General features: G+C 35.7%; 1 protein-coding gene across 6 annotated transcripts in view; it reads left to right on the top strand.

The window, feature by feature from the left end:
* CPEB4 (cytoplasmic polyadenylation element binding protein 4) overlaps positions 1-21,560 on the top strand; it is a 63,415-nt gene that overhangs the window by 36,835 nt on the left and 5,020 nt on the right. For 3 of the 6 annotated variants that reach the window (XM_082726079.1, XM_082726082.1, XM_082726083.1), the window contains 6 exons: positions 1,399-1,449; positions 12,305-12,478; positions 15,773-15,862; positions 16,228-16,346; positions 18,147-18,261; positions 19,519-19,700. In XM_082726079.1, the coding sequence (XP_082582205.1) occupies positions 1,399-1,449; positions 12,305-12,478; positions 15,773-15,862; positions 16,228-16,346; positions 18,147-18,261; positions 19,519-19,700 (731 nt within the window). Of the gene's footprint in view, positions 1-1,398; positions 1,450-10,546; positions 10,571-12,304; positions 12,479-15,772; positions 15,863-16,227; positions 16,347-18,146; positions 18,262-19,518; positions 19,701-21,560 lie in introns of all 6 variants that reach the window. The other 3 variants (XM_082726078.1, XM_082726080.1, XM_082726081.1) reach the window with 3 other exon arrangements.

Raw genomic sequence — 21,560 nt, 5'->3', positions numbered from 1 at the left:
GTTTTTTCCTTGATGATATAAGTTCATTCCTTTAGAGACCATTTCAAAGAAACATAATTTTGACAAGTTGAAGGATAGTTAAGGCCTAAAGTTCTTTCTAAAGGGTTGTTAATATATGGCTGATGGATTGATAGGACCACGTATTAGCTCTGCTTCCCATAGTGTTTTTCAGTGAAACTAGATAGAAGTTTCCTGGCCTCTTGGAAGGCTTGCCTCAGCCTTAAGGCTGCTTCCTCACTTTTTCCATAGCTTTGGAGAGTCTGTTGTGATTCTGTGGGATTAGAGTTCAGGCTCCTGTTTTCCTAGTGGAATGTTTGTAATTATGAACCAATTCTAAATTCTCATAATACCTGATTTATAGAGTGCTGTCTTTGGTAGATAATTAACAATCACATTCTTCTATTCATTCTCTAAATGAGCAAGACTTGTAGAGGATTTTCCATCATTTTTATGAAGGTGGATATAGATGTCGAATATGGAGACTCAAAAATGTTGCCCTAATGATTTTTTTATAACAGCATAGAACTAGGTATATGGTATGGTACTCAGAAGTAGGTATATGGTGTATGGTCTGGATACCTCAACTCAGTATGTAGAAACTCTTCCAGAACAGAAATGTAATTCCTGTTAAAGGGAGAGATCCCAGTGCAATTTCCCCCCTTTATTTGAGGCTACCAATTTGGAAAGATGTTGCATCTTCCAAAAATTTTAGTACTGTCACAGATTCTTTTTTGATGGACATCTTGGGTGTCCATTTTAGGTTCAAAACTAGATTTTGAACTACTTCAAAATTAGAAGGAAACTAACCCAGCATTTTGTGAGTACCTACTGTGCTCTGGGCGTTGTGCTATGTGCTTTGATATTTTCTGTCACATGTAAGTACAATAATATGTTTTTCTTTACTCTCTCTACTCTTCCTCCAAAGTGAGAATTTAAAACCATTAGTGTGTCTGTACATGTAGGCATAAGTCTGGCACTTTTGTTATGAATTATATAGAGAAATCTTCCTGCTAATTACGTACTTTTAAAAAACAAACTACACACATGAAAACATTTTTATATTTATGGGGAAAAAAAACCCTATTATTATGAGTTTCTATTAGAATATAATGTTATAAAGAAAATTACTTTGGAAATTAGAGACCAAATAGTTAAATATGAGGGATATTTTATTTTCCCACTTTCAAACTTACGCTTCTTTTTGGATGTTTGTTAACATGCTGATTGATATGTCCTCTGACTCATTGTGTTCATCAGCACAGCAAAGTTTTATCCCATAATAAAGCTTTTTAAAAATACCTTACCTTAATTAAAGCTATTAATTCAGCTTTGTTACTGAATACATTTAAACCATCTATGAAAAAAATAAATTTAGTAACGGCCTTCTTTTACCTTCAGGTCGTCTAAACTATTCATATCCAGGATCCGATAGCTCTCTGCTTATTAATGGTAAGTGATAATTGATTTACCCTAGTGAAGTGCACAGAAAAGAAACAAGTTAGTTCTAGATGAGAAAATATAATAGGTATGCTTTGACAAGTGGAAAAATGACATTAGTTTGTTCTGTAATGATAATTGTAAGTTGCTATTAATTTGTTAGCTGTATAATGAATAATTATTTTCCTCCAAATTGTGACATTAACTTTTTTAAACGTTGAGAACTAACTTGTTCTCTGTCTTGAAATTGGTGACAGAATAAATGAGAATCTCTAATGATACATAAAGAACGGTTTAATCTACCATTAGATTCTGTAGAGTGACCTTTGAAATGTCAACATGAAAACCATTTCCATGTAGTTAGAAAAATGTTCCAGGAGAAAGGGAGGGTAATCAGAGATCTGAAACCAGAAAATGCAGCCTGAGACCACAGGTCTTGACATTGTAGAGGACAAGGTCATTCACTATTTGCTGTCTAATGAGAACAAGAAAAATGAAGTTTTATTGACCTTCACAGTGCCCTTGGTAAATTCTCCTTTCTGGTTCTAAATATTGCCAGTGGGCTGTTGAGTTCTCTTTTATGTGCATATGCTGCAGCAGATTAAATTTAAAAAGGAAGGGGCATCTCCTCCTAGAAGGAATTGAGTCAAAAAATGTCTGTTTTGTACTACTATAGTTTAATTAGGTGAAATACCAAAGTCTTATTTACTTCTTTTCTACTCATTCACTATTGAATATGGATTTTTAATTGTGCTCACAGTGCCTTCCATCTGTCAAAGCTCATTGTAAGTCCCACCATCTCAAAGACATGTTCTTGGCTGAATAGCTGTATTCTCATTATTCCAAAGATAAAACAAAACAAAACAAAAAAACAACAAATTTTGTACTCCATGTCTATGGTATATTGTGAATGGAGGATTAAAAATTAGTTTTAGGAAAAAATTATTTTTATGACTGAATCTACTTTTGGTTAATATTTAGTATCAGTATTCTGTAGAACATAAGATTGTCGAGCCAGTAAAAGTTAAAAGGAAATTTGATTTATAAGAGTTGCCATGGATGCATTAGATCCTCTGAAGACTGTATGATTTATAAAAGTCTCATTTATTCATCAGACTTTGGCCTTTTCATGCTACAGCTACCAGAAATAATACCAAAATATAATATTTCAGTATAAGTGTGGGTAGACCAAAAACCAAACCCAGTGGTGATAATGGCATCAAGATAAGCGGGAATAATGTAAGGGTTGCCATTCTAGCAAGACTTTAGCTCCTGTGGAACAAGTTTCTGAGTCTGCATGCTGGAAATGGCAGTGAACCCAGGATTTGAGATGCTGATGTGCGATCATGGGCAAAGTGGTCAACTCTTCTTTGTCTCAATTTCCTCATGCAGTTGCTAAATTAGATCCATTCCCTCTGGAGTCCATCTTTGTTGAGGTGAGACTCTCTGAACTCTCTAATGGGTTTTCCTTAAAGCTAAATTCACTTCATTTTTTGAGAGTCTATTATTGTGAGATTGCCTCCTCTGCCCTTGCCGTTAATATCCTTTCTTTTATGAATAGATTATTTTTTGTGACCCTTTCTTGGCAAAGAAAAATAAAGGTAAAAAATAATTACTTTTTGAAATGTTATTAGTCCATAGACTCTAGAAAGGGACTGGGTGGTTTTTGCTGTTGCATACATGGAAACTGTGTTTATTAGAAAGGTATACAGGCTGAGTTTAAAAATTGTCTCAAACTGAAAGATAGGAAGATAAAGAACAAAGAGTTGTCAAAGAGGGAGAACTTGCTGGTTCCTTAAGTATAATCCTAGCGGGTTTATGACTGCCATGGTCTCAGATCTAGTGTTTACCTCAGAAGGTCGTAGAACTTGATTTTATCAGATTTGTTCAAGTGTTAGTTCTTAATAATCAACCAACTAGGACCAGATGCCAGTTTATACATTCTCAATAAGGAATAAAACTAGGTAGACCAGATGCTGTAGGTGACTGACAGAGTTGTTTCTCCAATAGCAAAGTGCAGATTATAGCAGATTACTTTAAAATCATAAAATTAAAGCAAGGTGGGGGTGGAGGAAGGTTGAGACAATTTTTAATCATTTTGGTGTAGGTGTAGGCATTGCCCATTCTCTTCAGTCGGATTTATGAAACCTCTTCTATGGTGGATTGCTTCTATAGATAAATTAATCTCATTTGTGTGTTGATGTTTTAGTGACTTTGCTGACAATTTAGTTCATGTTTTGGGGGTACCCATCTTATAAATCTAGTGTAAAGCGCTATTTGTATTTAACGAAGATAAACTTTGGACTCATAACTACTATCCATTTCACAGAATTGTGATGAAGATGAAATACATGTAAATCATTTAGTATAGAGCTGCTAGGTAGTTAAAATAATAGAATGGTTAGGAATATTTGTGGCTAGGAATATTAGTGCTAATATACACATACATATTTTGGTTAGGAATATTAGCGCTAAAAATTTATAAGGAAAAAACAAAATGGGATTAAGATAAGTGTAAAAATCATCTATTGTTTAACATGCTTTTTTTGGCTGATTATTAAAATAGATAACATAAAAATTACTGTATTCGTTTTTAAATGCAGTCCTTTTGTATCTCATATCCATGCAGTCTCTCCTTAAAGCTGAAAATAAAAGCCTAGTACATTGTGTTGATTTACATTCATTATTCAACTTTAAGACTTTAAGGAACTGTAAGGAGCTCTTCTTCCCTCTCCACCATAAATTATCTATTCAGGCTTAAGAACCTTTAGAAAGGTGATTATTTATATAGCTACTCTACTTTGTCTCAACTGTAACTTTCAGAGCTTTTTCTTCCAAGCCGCTGTTGAGTTGAAAGCCATTTCTTTTTTGTTTAGATAAAAAGTGTGTGAGAACTATTTACTCTCTTCACTTGAACATCTGAATTTTGACTATGATTTTCTTTTTTTTTTTTTTTGACTATGATTTTCATTGTATAACTTGTTTTGAATTTTTCAAGTAATCTCAATGCTTTTTGGAAAAGAAGTAGGGTTTAAATCCTGAATAAATAAAAAGACAAAAAGATTCAGAGTAGTCTACCAGCTTCAGCAGTTTATATTGAAGTAATGTTGGGATTTGCATGTACAAAGATAAAAAGAGCTTACTCATCGAGTGGATCAAATTACTTTTTTTCCCCTTTGGCCATGCTCAATCGTCAGTTTTTATACTATGCAGTGACCTTCATATACCACTCATGACTTTTAAAAGACCCTGCCACCATAATGCAACAAATAATAATTGATAACTGTACTAAGAATGTTGTGGTGCACATTGTGGAAAAATTATTCAATCAATCTCTGTTATTAGTTGTAGAGATTTTTTTTTTTTTTTAAGAGGACATTCTTGGGCAAAATCCTTGGATGCTAAGTATATTAAAAAACCAAATTTCGTAGCTACTTTCTGCATACTGTATTAGTTTGCTAGAGCTACCTTAACAAGTACCACAGACTGGTGGCTTAATCAGAAATTTATTTCCTCAGAGCTTCTGGTTCTAGAGGTTACAAGTTTAAAATCAAAGTGCCAGCAAGGTTGATTTCTTCTGAGGCCTCCTTGGTTTGTAGATGGCTGTCTTCTCTCTGTGTTCACATGATTTTCCCTCTGTGCATGAATGGTGTCCTAATCTCTTCTTTTAAGGACATAAGTCATACTGGATTAGGGCCTACCTCAGTGACCTCATTCAACCTTAATTACCTCTTTAAAGGCCCTGTTGTCAAATACAGACCTACTCTGAGTTTCTGGAGGTTAGGACTTTAGCATATGAATTTTGAGGAGGGAACACAATTTATCCCAGAACAGATACATTTTCGTAGTAAATTTTATGTAATAGGTATATAGTTAGAACATCCATTTTATGGTTATGAAAAGCAAGCCTGAAACTGACTCAGTTTCTCAGCCAAGTCAGAAAGGAGTTCTAAATTTGGGCCAGACTTAACCTCACATTCCTGTGGTCTATCTTGGTGTAGCTTTGATACAGACACCAGATTGGAAGGTTAATTTTCCTTTTACCCATCTTGAAAACTTTTTTGCCTTAGACAACAAACATGCATTTGCAACCACCTCTTTATGAAAGTGCTTGTGCTTGGTGCTTTTTTTCTCCAACCTTCCATTCCATTCCATTAGTTCATAGGATTAACTGCTTCAGAAATGAAATTCTGGCAGGGAAAGTTAAAGAACAACTGTAAAATATATTAGATTTTAATAAATTCATGTATGTATTTCCTTTTCTTTGTGGATTTCTTTCACTTGGCAGCATCCACTAAAATATTTGCTTGTCCCAGAGGAGATTAGTTAAGAGATCTTTTTAAAAAAGGTTAGCATAGAACAATTCTTAATTATAGTTCTTTGGAATGAAAGGAGAAAGATTGTTTGCTTAAGGGGGGTATAGTACACAGAAATCCATGAAAGTGGGGAGGGTATAATTTACCCACAAGAAATGTAGATTATAGTTACTTACTGAAAATGTATATAATGTGGTTCTAGTTGCTACAATAAGAAGAATGTTGAAAGGTGCCTTGGTGAAAAAATATATTGTAAATTCTAAAGTGCTCTGCAATTGTTAGCCTTAGAATAGTAATGAAAAGCTTAGAGTAATTATTGAAGACAACCTCAGAATATAGACACGGTTTATTTTTGCAGAAAGGAAGAAATTACTACTTACTGAGGATCACGACTGTGTGGTCATCATGTGTATATAGGGTATCTTTTGTTATTCTCTCTTCAGCTCTCCATTTTTGTAGAAAACTGAGGGTTAGGGATGTAGAGAAACTAGAGTGCCATTCTCTACCCTTTTCTAAAATAGCTCTTTACAAATAATATCTTTGTCTCTTCTTTATTGTATCGTATCAGCATTCTTTGACTATTGTACGAACAAGTTAGTATAAACACAAGCCAATGTGACATGTGAAATTCCAACTACTAGGCATATATTTAAAATAATTTTGTGACAGGGAGTTAGTCCATTACATTAGGGGTTGATTTATAAGATCATTTAAAATAATTCTTTGCATCTTTGTTGGATTGTATGCCCTGGTCTTTATGATGATTGTCTGCTTTTTGGTTCTATCAACTTTATTCTTTTGTTAACAGATTAATTCCTTTTAGCTTCAAGCCTTTGACTTTTATCTTTTTTTTTTTTTTTAAAGATTTTATGTATTTATTTGACAGAGAGAAATCACAAGTAGATGGAGAGGCAGGCAGAGAAAGAGAGGGAAGCAGCTCCCTGCTGAGCAGAGAGCCCGATGCGGGACTCGACCCCAGGACCCTGAGATCATGACCTGAACCGAAGGCAGCGGCTTAACCCATGAGCCACCCAGGCGCCCCGACTTTTATCTTTTTTAAATGATTTACTAACTTAACTAATTTCCCTACATACTTTTTTTTTTCAGTCCTACTAAAAAAATCAGTTATATAACATCTTTGAATCTGAGTCCTCTACGCCTGTTTTTTCTAAATAGAATTGCTATCTGTTTCTCACCTTGGGGGCAATGAGAGGTAGATGGTAGAGGTAGAAGGTGGGCCAGATTAGCCTGAGTATGAGCAGTCTTTCATTGCCTACTAAAATCTAGTAATATTTTATCCTTCATCTTCTTTATAAAAATGTTTAGGTCTTCTCATGGAGGAAAGGATGTTTTTCTTTAATATAGAATTTGTTTGTTTTTAACATAAGTACCAAGAAGAAAACAAAAAAGGGGTATGTCCACAAGCATAGTAACATAGTTAATAAATGTAAATAGTACAGAAAAGGATAAATCAAGAAGTGAAATCCTTCTTTCCTTCCCCATGCCAGTTTTTCTCTCTAAGGTTCTTGTGGTTGTTTTTAGAAAAAAGATTTCATCATATCTCCACATACCTGCTTATGTTTTCTTTATTTTTACACGTACACAATAAGAATCGTGCAGTACACACGGAAGTACAGTACTCATGGAAACTACGTCTTAGAGAGCTTTAGATATCAGCACATGACTATGTGCCAGTCTGAAAATGGCTGCATGCTAAAGTCTTTCTGTACCTTCTTTGCAAATCTAGTGTCCCAGAGTAGTAAAATGTTTTGCTTGAGGGAATTTAATGATGAATATAGGGCATTTGTAAGCAATCCTTTAAAGATATTTTGGAAATAAAGTGCTTTTCAATAGATCTAATAACAACATGCATCCAGAAATTATAAAATTTATAGCTAGAATGTTTCTAGCCCATTTAGAACCTTCTTGAATCATACTAGTACTAATCATGAAGTTATTCAGGACTTATAAGTAAAAACCAAGAAATAAAAATAAAAATAGATAAAGGTATAAATAGTCGTTTAAAACCCTATGGGTACCAGAAGATTTGTATTCAATAATAGCATGCATTTTTTGGAAATATTTTTAACAGTATACTCTTTGGTAATTAAAGGGAAAATATGGGCAGGGTTTATTTCAGCAACTTAGCTAGAAGTTTTCCAAAATGTGATTTCTTAAAACATATTTAAAGGGAATTATTTTTTTAACTTTCTACTTCTTTGGATGTTTGAGAACTATCAAATAATAATGTGACAGTTGATAATCATGAGATTGGAAATCTGTCTGACATTTTCCTCAGTAAAGTGGTAAAGATCTGTGTTACAGGTACGGCATCATAATAATCTTAAGCCAAATATAATTTGAAACAGTTGGGAAAAAGGTGGTTAGTACATTTTTCACGGGTAGGATGAAGGGGCACCATTTACTATTTTGTTACTGTCTGGGTTCTGGTTACATAGGCAGCTTCATGTTATCGGAAATTCATTGAATTCTATACTTATGGTTTGTGCACTTTTCTGTATGCATGTCATGTCAAAATCTATGTTAAAAATAATATATAATTATTAACAGCATTATAATAAGTAGAAGTAAAAAAAATTAAGCATTCTTTTCTGTGTTCCAGAATATTACTGTTTTTTTTTTTTTAAAGATTTTATTTATTTATTTGACAGGCAGAGATCACAAGTAGGCAGAGAGAGAGGAATGGAAGCAGGCTCCCTGCTGAGCAGAGAGCCTGATGTGGGGCTCAATCCCAGGACTCTGGGATCATAACCTGAGCCAAAGGCAGAGGCTTTAACCCACTGAGCCACCCCAGTGCCCCTAATTTCCCTTTCTGATTCGGCAATTTTTATGTTGTAAGCATTGTACACCTGTAACTTATTTTCTCTTAATGTGGGAAAACATTTCTAGGTAGTTTTCAGAATTTAACCATGAATTCTTTTATATTAACCAGCTTAATTTTGTGGTACAAGATCAAAGATTGAAAGTACACATTTAAAGATTTTGAGATTTATTTGATTTTTGCCTTTAATCTGTAGCACTTACCCTTCCTGAAACTATATTTATTTTTGATAAATGGAAGCTATGAGAATTTTATGTTAATTTTGTAGATTTTAGAAGTCTGCTCTCTTCAAATATCTCTTTTCTTGGAAATCTAAGCAGCATCAATCAACTTTTTAAGATTGACAGAACCAAGATTTTCAAATCATTAATTTTCCCAAACTCCATTATCATTGAAGCAGTCATAGTAATAGAATGTTCTTAAGCATCTGCTTTTATGATATCTTTGTCTTTTTAGCCTATGTCAGGTTGACTGAGAAAATACCTCCCCCCACCCCCAAATTTAAGACCTCTAGCAAAGTGAAATCCTAGCTGAAGGAAATTTTGTGTGGTTTTAATCCATTTGTTCAAGTACTTTGGTGAAATCCAATGTTTCTAGTAATGGGAGAAATGTATTTTGGTATGAGACAATTTCATTTTGGAAAATACCCATATGATATTTCTAAGTTATAAATTCAGTTGTAACTGAGTTGCACATATTGAGCATTTATCTAGTGGGCTAAGAATTAAAACCCTGAGCAATCTGTATAATGACTTCTTAAAGGTGCTACACCTTCTAACTCAGGAATCTATCCCAGCTTCCTGTTAGAACACACTGGCCAAGCCCTCACTTGTCCCATGTGCTTCTTTTCTAGGCATCTTTCCCTGAACATTACAGCACCCCAATTTGCTACATTGCCAGGCCTGCAATGCCCTTTCCTCTGGTTTTTCCTTAAAGTCTTAAATGCCATCTGATCTTCTCCTCAAATGCCACACCCCCCTCTCTGATTCTTTTATCTGAGCCAGTTTCTTCTCCTCTGTTCTTGTTGTACCTAACACCAATAGCAGTAGGTATGCTGCATTGTCATTGTTTGCTTATGTGGCTGTCTGGCGTTTCAGGTTGCTAGTTCCATGTAGTCAGGGCCCTGTACTGTTCATCCATAGTCCCTAGCAAGATCAGGCATTTAAGCAATGTTTATTGAATAGGGTCGAGGTAATTGGACAAGCTGGGCTTTTAAGTGCCAGTTTGTTTCGGGGAAGACATTTTCTCAAAAGTTTCTTGATTTCAAGTTTGTGCTGCCACTTGTCAAGTATCGAGGGAAATACATATAAGTACATTATATACTTCTCTTCTTAGCTGTAACCTACTTGGCAATAAAATGCCAAACTTTTACTTTTCAGCATTTGGGATGTGGTGGAAAATTTGGCAAGGAATAAGAAACTTTCTCTGGCTAAAAGGAAATTGATAAATTGCCTAAAGATTTCATTTGTTATGATTTCTTTTGTTAGGTATTAATCATAAAGCCATGGTATAAAATTGCTGTTTATCTTGTAGTGTTGAAAGAGTCATGAATTAAGTATTGAAATATTTACTGAAATGCTAGTTGGCAGGGAATTCTGGGAGCATTTAAGATCGGGATGATAGGAATTGGTTTAGATCATATTACATATTACCTTAGTATCATACTAGTCTGGATCCTGGGTGACAGTTACAGGCAACTACTTCTCTTACCACAAGTAAAATTCAGTACAGCTTTACAGTGTCCTCGAAGAACTTAAAAAAAAAAAAAAAGTGTGTTAAATTGACCTCTCACCATCCAAATTCCTTGTTTTTGAGACATTTACTAGGAAATGAGGAATATAGTCAATTATTTTTTTTCAGTTTCAAAAACTGGTAGATGAAAGATCACAGTTGATTCTTCTGACAATGTTTGAAAGGTTGTTTTTTTTTTTTTTTCTCATTTGACATGCAGCAAGGACATATGGGCGAAGGAGAGGTAACATTACTGTTTCTAACTTTTGAATGTACCAGTTGTATTTGGAGAGGACCCAAGATTGCTCAATTTCTTACCCTTGTGGGGAAGAAGGGGAGGGGGGAATGCAATGTAGCTTTGATCCATACATACTTTATATGTCATAGTTAAGATTATAGACTTTCTAAGTTGAAGGAGTAAGAATGGTAGGATTTGAATTTGAATTGATAATGTCCCTGTATTATAAACTCAAACTCAGCTTAATTATATCTGAAGATTTATTTTACCTTTTTCTTTCTGAAAGGAATTTCTTGGAAGAAAAAAAAATTAAGGATCTTTAAAAGGGAAAATACAGTGTGACTAGTCTCAAATACTTGATTATATTAGAAGCTCAATTATACTTGAATACCTTATGTCTATTTTTTTCTACTAAGTCAGCATAATACATTTGGTTTAAAATGAGATTAGCTAAACAAATGACTACTCCTATAAATTTCAAACACTGGCGGGGGGAGCTCTAGAAATTTTAGAGAATTTTAAAGAATCATTTCTTAGAGGTTCCTGAATAAACCTGATTTTTACCAACTGTGATAGCTTTGCCTTTTTACAGGCAAGTCAGCTAGATAGTCAAATAGCTTAACTTTCAAATGCAAGTGATTTTTAAACATTATTTCGGGAATAACTTCTAATTTTGTAGGTATTTTTTATCTTCATTTTATAACTCTTGAGTGTAGTTTTGTAGGGTAAATTCATAACAAATATATTGTTATTATTTGTGTTTAGTTCGGAAAGTTGAAAGGAAAACAAGTGTGGCACCAAAGGATATTGGAGTATTTCAGTAAAGGAAGAGCACTGAAGCTCTATTTCTATAGGAGCCATTAACAAACTCCTTATGTAGTACCTAGAAGTAAATTGGCCGTCTGAAAAGTGACAAAACAGTGCTTGAGAAATTCTAGTTATTTGTAGCTCAGTGTTTTGCTTATGATTTCCAAAGTTCATGTTTTGTTGTTAGGTAAATACAGGAATAATATGAACCACATTGGCATCTCTGGTCTTTTTCGCTTATATATTTTGTATGATAGGATTTTCAGACAGCAAACTTAATGTCTCATTTTTAGAATTAGATAGCACCAGTGGCAGCTGTTAATTACTCAACTAAAAGAAAATATATCTTTGCCATGCCTAAAAATCTTAAATTCTGTTAAGACTAGATTGTGAAGTTGGATAACAGCATTAAATGGGTTTTGATTATATTCCATTAAGGTAGACCAAGATGAGTGCTCACTTTAAAAATTGACTTGTTTATTTTAAGGACAGTCTTAGAGTAAATTGGGTAGACTATATTATTTTGTGTTTTAAAAAAAATTAAGTGATCTAACATCTGATCGCCGAATTTAATGCTTAGTGTACATGTCTAGGTTGCCCCTTGGCCAGGGGGCCCTGCCAAGGCAATGGAGTCTCCTGCCAGCTGCTTTCCAGAGAATGCTCCCTCCTCCTATACTTCCATTTCACCTCACTGAAGTGTCTGGATCCCAGGGGGATAGTTGAGCAGCCTTCTATTTAACCATGCACTTTCTCTCTGACTCCACGGAGACTTTAAAGTGATGGGAATTCAAGAGCATATCTAAGTGATTTGTTATTCAGTGAGAAAAATAAAAGCAGTCTTATTGAACCTGCCGTTTTCCTTGTTTCTTGTGTCTGCTCAGCAGTGGCAAGGAACATTTGCTGTTAGCTTTTTTTTTCTGCTTTCTATTCCAGGTCAGTCTTCACTGTTTCCAATGGAAGATGGATTCTTGGATGATGGCCGTGGGGATCAACCTCTTCATAGTGGCCTGGGTTCACCTCACTGCTTCACTCACCAGAATGGAGAAAGAGTGGAACGATATTCTCGAAAGGTGTTTGTGGGCGGATTACCTCCTGACATCGATGAAGGTATATTTACAAAGACCTAATAATTACATAACGCCTGGACTATGGCGCACAGTCCTAACTCATAGATGGTGGTTGCTGTTAAAATAACAATCTGATCTGACTCCAAGTATCCAGTTTTGATGGCATTGTTAGCTTGTCTTATCTTTCTATTCCAGCAGGTAAGATTAGTTTACGATGGGGCGCAGGATTTTGGGATTTGGGGAACCTGCTGTAGCTAGTGATTAGACTAAATGAAAAGAGTAACTGTCCTTGGGAAACCGTCTCAAGGGACCTGTTGTGGGCAAACACGTAGTGCTTACTGTGGTTTTGTCTGTGGGTGCTGCCTTAGCCAGATTCAGTATGTTTTCTTGTTTCCTACCTGCTCCAGAAATGTAGTTAATTGAATTTTGAAATCTTAAAGATGAACTTTGGAAAAATAAACCCTTAAGTTGTACCACAAGAAAGGAAATCTTAAGAGTTTTATCATTTTCTGAGTATGTTTTCACTTGTCAAATATTTACAGGCTTTTAAAAAGTCACACACTGTTCTTAGGCTTGTTTACAGTATAACCAAGATAGAAAGTATTTGTGTGCATAGAGTTTCAATTCTAGTAGGGGAAGGCAGATAAAAAGTATGTAATCATGCAAGAAAATATCAGAGAGTAAGTATTGAAAAGAAAATAGTGTGATATTGCACTATTTTGTGATATAACAAATATAACGATTCAGGGTATCTTCTCAGATAAGGTGATTAAGGAAAGCCTCTTTTTTTTTTTTTTATAAAGTAGGCTTCATGCCAAGTATGGAGCCCAGTTTGGGGCTTGAGGTCATTACCCTGAAATCAGGACCTGAGCTGATACCAAGAGTTGGATGTCTAACTGAGCCACCCAGGTGTCCCAAGGATATCCTCTTTAAGGAAGTAGTATTTGAGCTGAGGCCTGCATTAGGAGCCAGCCAGAGATTTAGAGGATTAGTTGTTCAGCAATATTTTCTTCATCTGTGGGTCTAAGTGACCCCAGTTCAAGTTCAGACTAAAATTCAAGTAGCAGACCGTATAGGAACCATATATCCTTACTGTTGGTGGTAATGGTTGTTTTCCTAATCTCTTCTGCCTTGGTTTCCTAAATGGAAATGACAATAAACCAGTTAATGTTACGGAGAATAGAATAGTTTTCTCTAAAAATCTATAAGGTCTAATAATAATGTTTAATAAGCTCCAATTTAGATTAAATGTATTGAGTCACTTCATTTTCCTTAAAAGGGTCAATCTTTTGGAAGGTTAATTCAAAAAAAGGTTTCAAAAATCAAAGATTGAACTAAACACAGCTCTCTTTTGTCTAATCTATGAAAAATTGTCTTGGGTGGAAGTTGTATTGGGATTTCAGGCTAGACTGAATCAGTCTTCATCCTGTTCTCAGAAGATCTAGCTTTCCAAAGTGTTCATGCTAGGCTGACCATGTGATCACAGTATTGGCCTCTCTAATAAGCTCCTGTGTCCGGCCTATTCTTTTCTTTGCCTGGAATCCTCATTTTCCTTAGTGCTATGGATTCTTGGGTCTTTGACCCTTGAAAGTCAAATCTTTAGCACAGATGGTGTTTAGTGAATGAATTATATGCTTACACACAAAAAGAGAGCAAAGACTGAATTTTATCTGACCTTGCCTGGAGTAAAGTCCTTCTCTGGCCCAGATAGTCTCTATCTTTTTGGAAAATTACTGAGCAATCTTAAATGTGCAATTTCTAAAATTTTTAGAGGCACAGGTAAATATGACTAGTCTGGCAAAGAAGATGGTTTAAACAGCAAAATTAATGGGAAAAATGATAATCATCAAGCATATTGATAAGTCAGTAGCAATTTAAGTAGACAGATCTTTCTACTATAATGTGCAAGATGTATTCCTGGAGAATGTTGTGTTCTGAAGAATTATACACTAAAGATTATAAGGTTTCTGGAGAAATAGGGTAGGAAGCAAATAATTCAGAACCCAATTACCTTTGTACTGGAAGCATTAACAAAAAGAATTAATACCTTGGAAATGACTTGGGCAATTTAAGCAAATGGCTCAGTGTGGTTAGAGGCTGCCTTAAGGAATACTGAAAATACACAAAACCAACAGATCAGAAATGCTGGCTTACAGGTTTGGAGGCAGTGCAGATATAACCGGACCTCGGAGCATGTGAGGAAGTGCACATTCCCAGGAGATGAGAGCCCTGCACAGGTGGGATTGTGCCTCTCTAGTGTGGGAGCCCTGGTTGTTGTGCTCATTTTTCATTTTCTTTTAAGAGAGTAGGAGCATGGCTGCCTGCATATCAGACAAGCCTAGGGGCTTTTTCTTTTCCTGATGAATGTTAAAATTCTACTCCCACTAGTTCACCTTCCCCAGGAACAGTGATTTGCAAACCAGTACAACTTCCAGATTATGGTGATTTCATTCCACTATTTACCAGTCTCTCTTACATGAGCCAGATGATATTACAGAAATGGGCAGCAGAGCAGAGCAGACTGTACTGTTTCACAATCTGGAGGAGAGACAAACAGTTCTACCAGCTTGGGACTTGAACACATTACGATCTCTTCTTTTCCTCTGTCCTTCCCTCCTCCCAGGTCCTATCTATACATGCTTACCTACTCCTTCCAGAAGTTCTTCGGAAATTTATTTTTCCTATAGCCTACTCATGAATCTGGTCATGAGGAAATGGTACAGGCTGGGAGTTGTCCTACGGAATGAATGGTCTCTATACTTTTAGGACTGTCAAAGATACAAAAGATAGGAAAAAATGAGAGGCTGTTCCAAAACTGAAGAATACGGATACCTTAGGGACAGAACATCTAAGTGTATCATGTGTTCTGGATAGGATTCTGATTGAGAAAGGAGAAAGAGATACTGTTGGGATAGTTTGAAATTTGGATAGAGTCTGTGAATTGGGGGGTAATAGTGTATGAATACTGGTTTCCTGATTGGGAGGGTTACATGATAGTGTATGAGGAAGTGATCTTGCTTTGAGCAGGTGCCAGTGGTTGTATTTCTGGATTATAGAGTGTCATGTAAGAAAAAAAAATGATAGGTAGATAGGTAGGTTGATTCATGCATGCATAGAGATAGAAAGAAAGGCAAGAAAGAAGGAAGAAGGGGAAGGCCGGCCAGTGTGTAAAATAGTAATAGTTGGGGGATCTCGGTGAAAGGGATTTAGGAGTTCTTTATATTACTCTTGTAAATAGTGGTTTTGAAACTGTTTTTTCTAAACTACTTTACAAAATGATTATAAAAATATTTAAATTTATTTATTTTTTTTGCTTTGCTTTGTTGTTCGTTAGATGAGATCACAGCTAGTTTTCGTCGCTTTGGCCCTTTGATTGTGGATTGGCCTCATAAAGCAGAGAGCAAATCCTATTTTCCTCCTAAAGGTAATCCTCATGATTCAATATACATGTACAGTGTATCCTGATATTGTTTAGTGTTTAGCCTTTTCATAAATGTTTACTTTTGCTGTAAGATTTTCCATAGTTAAACTTATATTTTCCCAAATGTGCCCTTGAAATTTATACCTAATACATACTTTCGGTTCAAATTTAATTTGACTTTAAAAGATGTTCCAAGATACCAAACTGAACTTAATGTTGATCCTATCAGACTTCGGGTAGGAAGATGTAAGTTTTCTTAACTTTTTTTTACTCTTTCCCTTAGTTTCAGCTTATATACTTCCTTTCTGTTGAAGAATTAAAAAAAAAAATTAGGGAACAAATAAGCCTTTTTTTCTCCTTTTTATCAGGCTATGCATTCCTGCTCTTTCAAGATGAAAGCTCTGTTCAGGCTCTGATTGATGCATGTATTGAAGAAGATGGAAAACTCTACCTGTGTGTGTCAAGTCCCACTATCAAAGATAAGCCAGTGAGTGCTGTCTAACATGAAAATAGCTTTTTGTTTTTTGCTGTCATCTCTGCTTTGTTTGAAAACCCACAGACATCTTGATGTATCTTTTAATTGACATGTTCGTAACCTACTTACAAACTGCTATTGTTGTCAACCTAACATTGACATTCTATGTTATTTACACACATTATCTTACATTGAATTTTTTGGTTAATTAAGATATTGGTAAGTCTTTACCATTAAAAAATTTAACTTGATAACGCATTTGATAAAGTAGCTGAATTTCCTTGAATAATAGAACCCCCAAATCACAAATAGATATTTGTCTGTCTTCTTCTTCTCTTTGATCAAGATCTTACCCAATAACTATCCTTAACTTTTTGCACTTGGTACTCTCCCAAAATAAAATGAACTATGCATATACAGAAATGTACATGGCATACTCTTTTTTATTCTTGAAAAAGTTTTTTTTTTTTAAAGATTTTATTTATTTGACAGAGATCACAAGTAGGCAGAGAGGCAAGCAGAGAGAGAGAGGAGGAAGCAGGCTCCCTGCTGAACAGTGAGCCCAGTGCGGGGCTCGATCCCAGGACCCTGGGATCATGACCTGAGCCAAAGGCTACTGAGCCACCCAGGCGCCCCAAAAATGTTTTTCTTTATCATAAAATTTAGTCTTTAGGAATAGTAGCAACCAGCCTGTTTTTTCAAATCTGACAAATCAACAATTTATTATCACTCAGCCAGATCTAGTAATGGGGTACAGTTCAGAATGGAGGTGCCTGTGGGTTCAGCTCACACAATAATTAATGGAGTTCCTCTTGGTGTTTTGGGATTGTCTAAGTCTGGAATGCTTTTCCCAGAGTTCCCATGGCCTAGATGGTAATTATATTTGACCTGTTTATGTTCCCTTGCAGTCGCCATAGGTATTTGAGTGTGGGACCTCTGGCTTAGGATTTTGTTGTTGTGCATATTGAGAATATCCTACTACGAGCCCATCTGTAGCCTTCGGTTTGGGCATTTGTAATAGTAAATGCAAACAATTAAAATAAGGTACACGATTCTTGGTTGACTAAAGCAGTGGACACATTGAAGTGTTTTATCATAAGTTTAGTGTAGATATCAAAATTTTTACTTTGAAATGCTTTTTGAAATAATGCAGCAGATTTATTAGTATCAGGAGTAGTTTGCACTTGTAGGATTGGGCACATAATCCTAGCACTGTATTCTGATCAGCATTAAATACGGTGATATCTTAAATTCTGTGGATATTGGAGGATTGAGTAGGATAGAAGCCCAAATAATTTGAGAAACAGCTAATTAACTTATTAGTAATTAAGGACATATTAGTGATTTAGCTTATAATAGATAATAAAAATTGAATTTTCAACTTTCATTCACTTAAAAATGGTTCATTTAAAAAAATCACTTGCTCTTAAAAATGAGATGAAGGGGGACGCCTGGGTGGCTCAGTTGGTTGGACGACTGCCTTTGGCTCAGGTCATGGTCCCAGAGTCCTGGGATCGAGTCCTACATCGGGCTCCCAGCTCCATGGGGAGTCTGCTTCTCCCTCTGACCTTCTCCTTGCTCCTCGCTCATGCTATCACTGTCTCTCTCTCAAATAAATAAATAAAATCTTTAAAATAAAAAATGAGATGAAGGGTTAGGCTATGCTATATGTAAGTCTTCTAATTTTATTGATTTATAATGGTGTGGATTATTGTTGCTCTTAAAATAAAATACTCTGCAATAATTTTTAACTTATTTCCTCATAAACTGTCTGCATTAAGAATGAGACATTCAGGTTTATCTGCTCCCTAGGTACAGATTCGGCCTTGGAATCTCAGTGACAGTGACTTCGTGATGGATGGTTCACAGCCTCTTGACCCACGAAAAACTATATTTGTCGGTGGTGTTCCTCGACCATTACGAGCTGGTAAGAAACAAACAGAACTACCCTCTTCACCTTTTAGCATAAGAAATACCTTATAAAGGTTTTTAAGAAAAATTCTCCACAAGCATTTGAGTTAATGTCCAAGAGCGAGAGTTCTAGAATCAAAGTATCTGGGTTTGAATTCATGTGCTCTGCTCCCAGTTAAAAGTTGAGTGATGTTGGACAAATTATTTCCTCTAATTTTCAATTTCCTCATCAGTCAAATGGAGTAGTAAGTGTATCTGCTTCATATAGAGTTGTTCTGAGGATTAAGTGGGAAAAAGTGGTGCCAAGTGCTTTGTGTGGTGTTAGAGAGCACCACTCTCATCATCGTCTGGAAAAACCCTTCAAGAATAGATTTTATGTCAAGAATTTTAGGGTTTGTTTCCCATGGCCTCATTTGCTTACCAGTTCTTTACTGAGCTCTGGAATATAGTAGGATTTTCTAGCAGCAGTATATCGTGTTTTTTAGAGTAGTATTTACAGGTGAAATTTCATCCCAAACTTAAAGTAAAATGAGGCTTATTGGTTGGTATAAGTGAGAAAAAGAACATAAAATGAACAAGAATGCAGTTTAAAATTGTAACATTTCTGGAGAACATGATACATTCATTATTTCAGGTTTTAACATAAAAAATTGGTGAATAGCTAGACTCTAGGGAAAGGTAACAAAGGTTTGAAGGAAATCAACTAGAAGGACCTCCAGACAAGGTCTGTAAATCCATTTTCTAGCGTTCACATGATTGTTTATATTAAGTAATATATTATTAACCATAAATATATGGTGGCAACATGGTATAAAGCAGACAGACCAGGGTGCCAAGCCCAGCGCTATCACTTAACCATCTGTGGCTCGATTTCCCCAGGAAATTACTACCTACTTCCTAGGGTTGTTGTGAAAATTAAAAGAGAACATATGTGAGGGTTGCTGGAGGGGCGTGGTGGGACGGATGGGGTGGGTGGGTGATGGACACTGGGGAGGGTATGTGCTATGGGGAGTGCTGGGAGTTGTGTAAGACTGTTGAATCAGAGACCTATACCCTGGAAACAAATAATACATCATATGTTAATAAAAAAAAAAAGAACATATGTGAAACATCCAGTAGAGCTCCTGTCCTTACTTAAAAGATTAATGATTGATTTATTAATTATTATAAGGTCGTGAGTTCAGAATACAGATGAACTGCTTTAGATGAAACCTTTGGTGAACTAGATGGATTTTCCTGATTTCAGTAACCTCTTTGCTCCTATCTCATTTAGTGGAGCTTGCCATGATAATGGATCGTCTGTATGGAGGTGTGTGCTATGCTGGGATTGATACCGACCCTGAGTTGAAATACCCAAAAGGAGCTGGGCGAGTCGCATTCTCTAATCAACAGAGTTACATAGCTGCTATCAGTGCCCGCTTTGTTCAGCTGCAGCATGGAGAGATAGATAAACGGGTAAGTCCTAGATTATATTTTGGAGAGTTCTAGGAATGGCCCTCAGTGTGTCATTACCAAGATTGGAATGGGGGGGATTTTATATGACAGTAAAATTAGCAGCTGACAGTATGTCTCTATGACCAATTAGGTGTGTGCTTTGTAATACATCTAAGGATTCCTACAAATTTTTTCTATCCCTTAGTGTTTTGTGTAGCCTAACACAACACTGTATCAGTTTACTCGGGGCAATTTAATCTCCTAAACTAGCACCTCTATTCATTAATTTATTCGGTTAGTCAATCATTCAGTAAATATCATCATATCAAGTACAAACATCAATGCCCTTGAGATCTCCTGACTTTTTTTTTAAAAATCATGAATACCTCAATAAGCCCTATTTTTCCAGTGCACTAGGTAACAAATCACTGAATGAATTCACTTGTAGGGCTGCATATCTTTGAAATATTTCATTATAACAGTTTAAATAGAAGAAATCATCTTTTTATTTGTAGTGTATTCTACCACCTGAAATTAGGTAGTAATTAGCATTATTTTTAGCACTTTAAATTCCTCTTTGTTGGTTAAGCTTCTGAATTAAAAAGCTGGAGAAAACCTCAGAGATAGTATCCTCCTCTGTTTTCTAAGGTACTGTTTTTGAAACTCTGTATTCATCTTATTTCTTTGCATTCATAGATTATTTCTTATCTTCGCGTTTCATGCATTCAGCAAATGTTTTAGCCCCTAGGACAAGAAGTCTCTGTCCTCAGTTTATGTTCTGATAGATAGAACTGTATCCTATACCAAAACTACTCAAAGTGTGCCAGCAGCAAATGGTTACTAGCTTGTGGTAAGATAGGAATTTACACCAGAATGTGAATCAGCTACATTAGTAAGCATAATGTTTAGTTCAGCTGACTTTTTTTTTTCCCTCCCCGTAGAAAGACCCTCTTGATGAAAGAAGCAATACATTGATTTATATTCTGGTGTCATCTTCCTATTTCATGGGAGACTGGCACTTTCATTAGGACTGACTGATATCAACACTCTGAGGCATTGTGCTCAAAAAAGTCTTTTTTGATTGATTTTACTGTGCTTTTCTCAATTCATTATGTAGAAACTATCAAGTCAATAGTGGTTTACATTTATTGCTTATGTTTCATTTCATGTATATTCTACTTCAGTGTCAGTGTAAAATATAAGATGATAGTGGATATCATAGTATATTGTGAATCTTTAAACAGAAAGGTCTAGATTCTATTATAAACACAGGAAGAGGGCGAGACAAGTTGCAGAATACATTAGCAAGCCCACTTGTTTTTTGTTCACACTAAAAAATATCTACATCCACGTGTGCAGTGTCTTCTGCCTTGCTGCTTCATCCCAACAAAGGTGTCAGAAGTGTAAGGTTAGTTATTGGAAATGCAGACTTCATTTGTATTCCTCTGCGATCAGATCTTTGACCAGTGTTCTTGCCACTCCTTCCATGTTAGAAAATGGCCTCGGGGCCAGAAGGCTGATGCTCTAGTTTCCTCTGCTCTTCCTGTCTTCATGTCACTCATCTTCTTTAGTTCACGGCTAACCTTTGTCAGGATTCCTTGACAAGAGCTGGATGGCACCAGAGGTAGTGATGACCTGGTATAAGGGAATTTAACCATGAGCCTCTCCAAGACTAAAAATAGCCAACTCTTTTCTCACTGGTGAATTAATAGCCAGGTTATTTTTAATGCTTGAGAGACTCCATTGACAGGTTGGCCTACTGAACACTGGAACAGACCCAGTTTTATAAATCCACTTCTCACTTTTAGATAAAAGTCAACCATTCTCACTGACAAACAACTGAACAGGGTTTTATATTGTGAATACTATGGCTGCATCTTG

Source organism: Mustela nivalis (assembly GCF_964662115.1).
Source record: "Mustela nivalis genome assembly, chromosome: 3".
Taxonomy (NCBI): domain Eukaryota; kingdom Metazoa; phylum Chordata; class Mammalia; order Carnivora; family Mustelidae; genus Mustela; species Mustela nivalis.
This window is presented reverse-complemented; position numbering and strand designations above follow the sequence as displayed.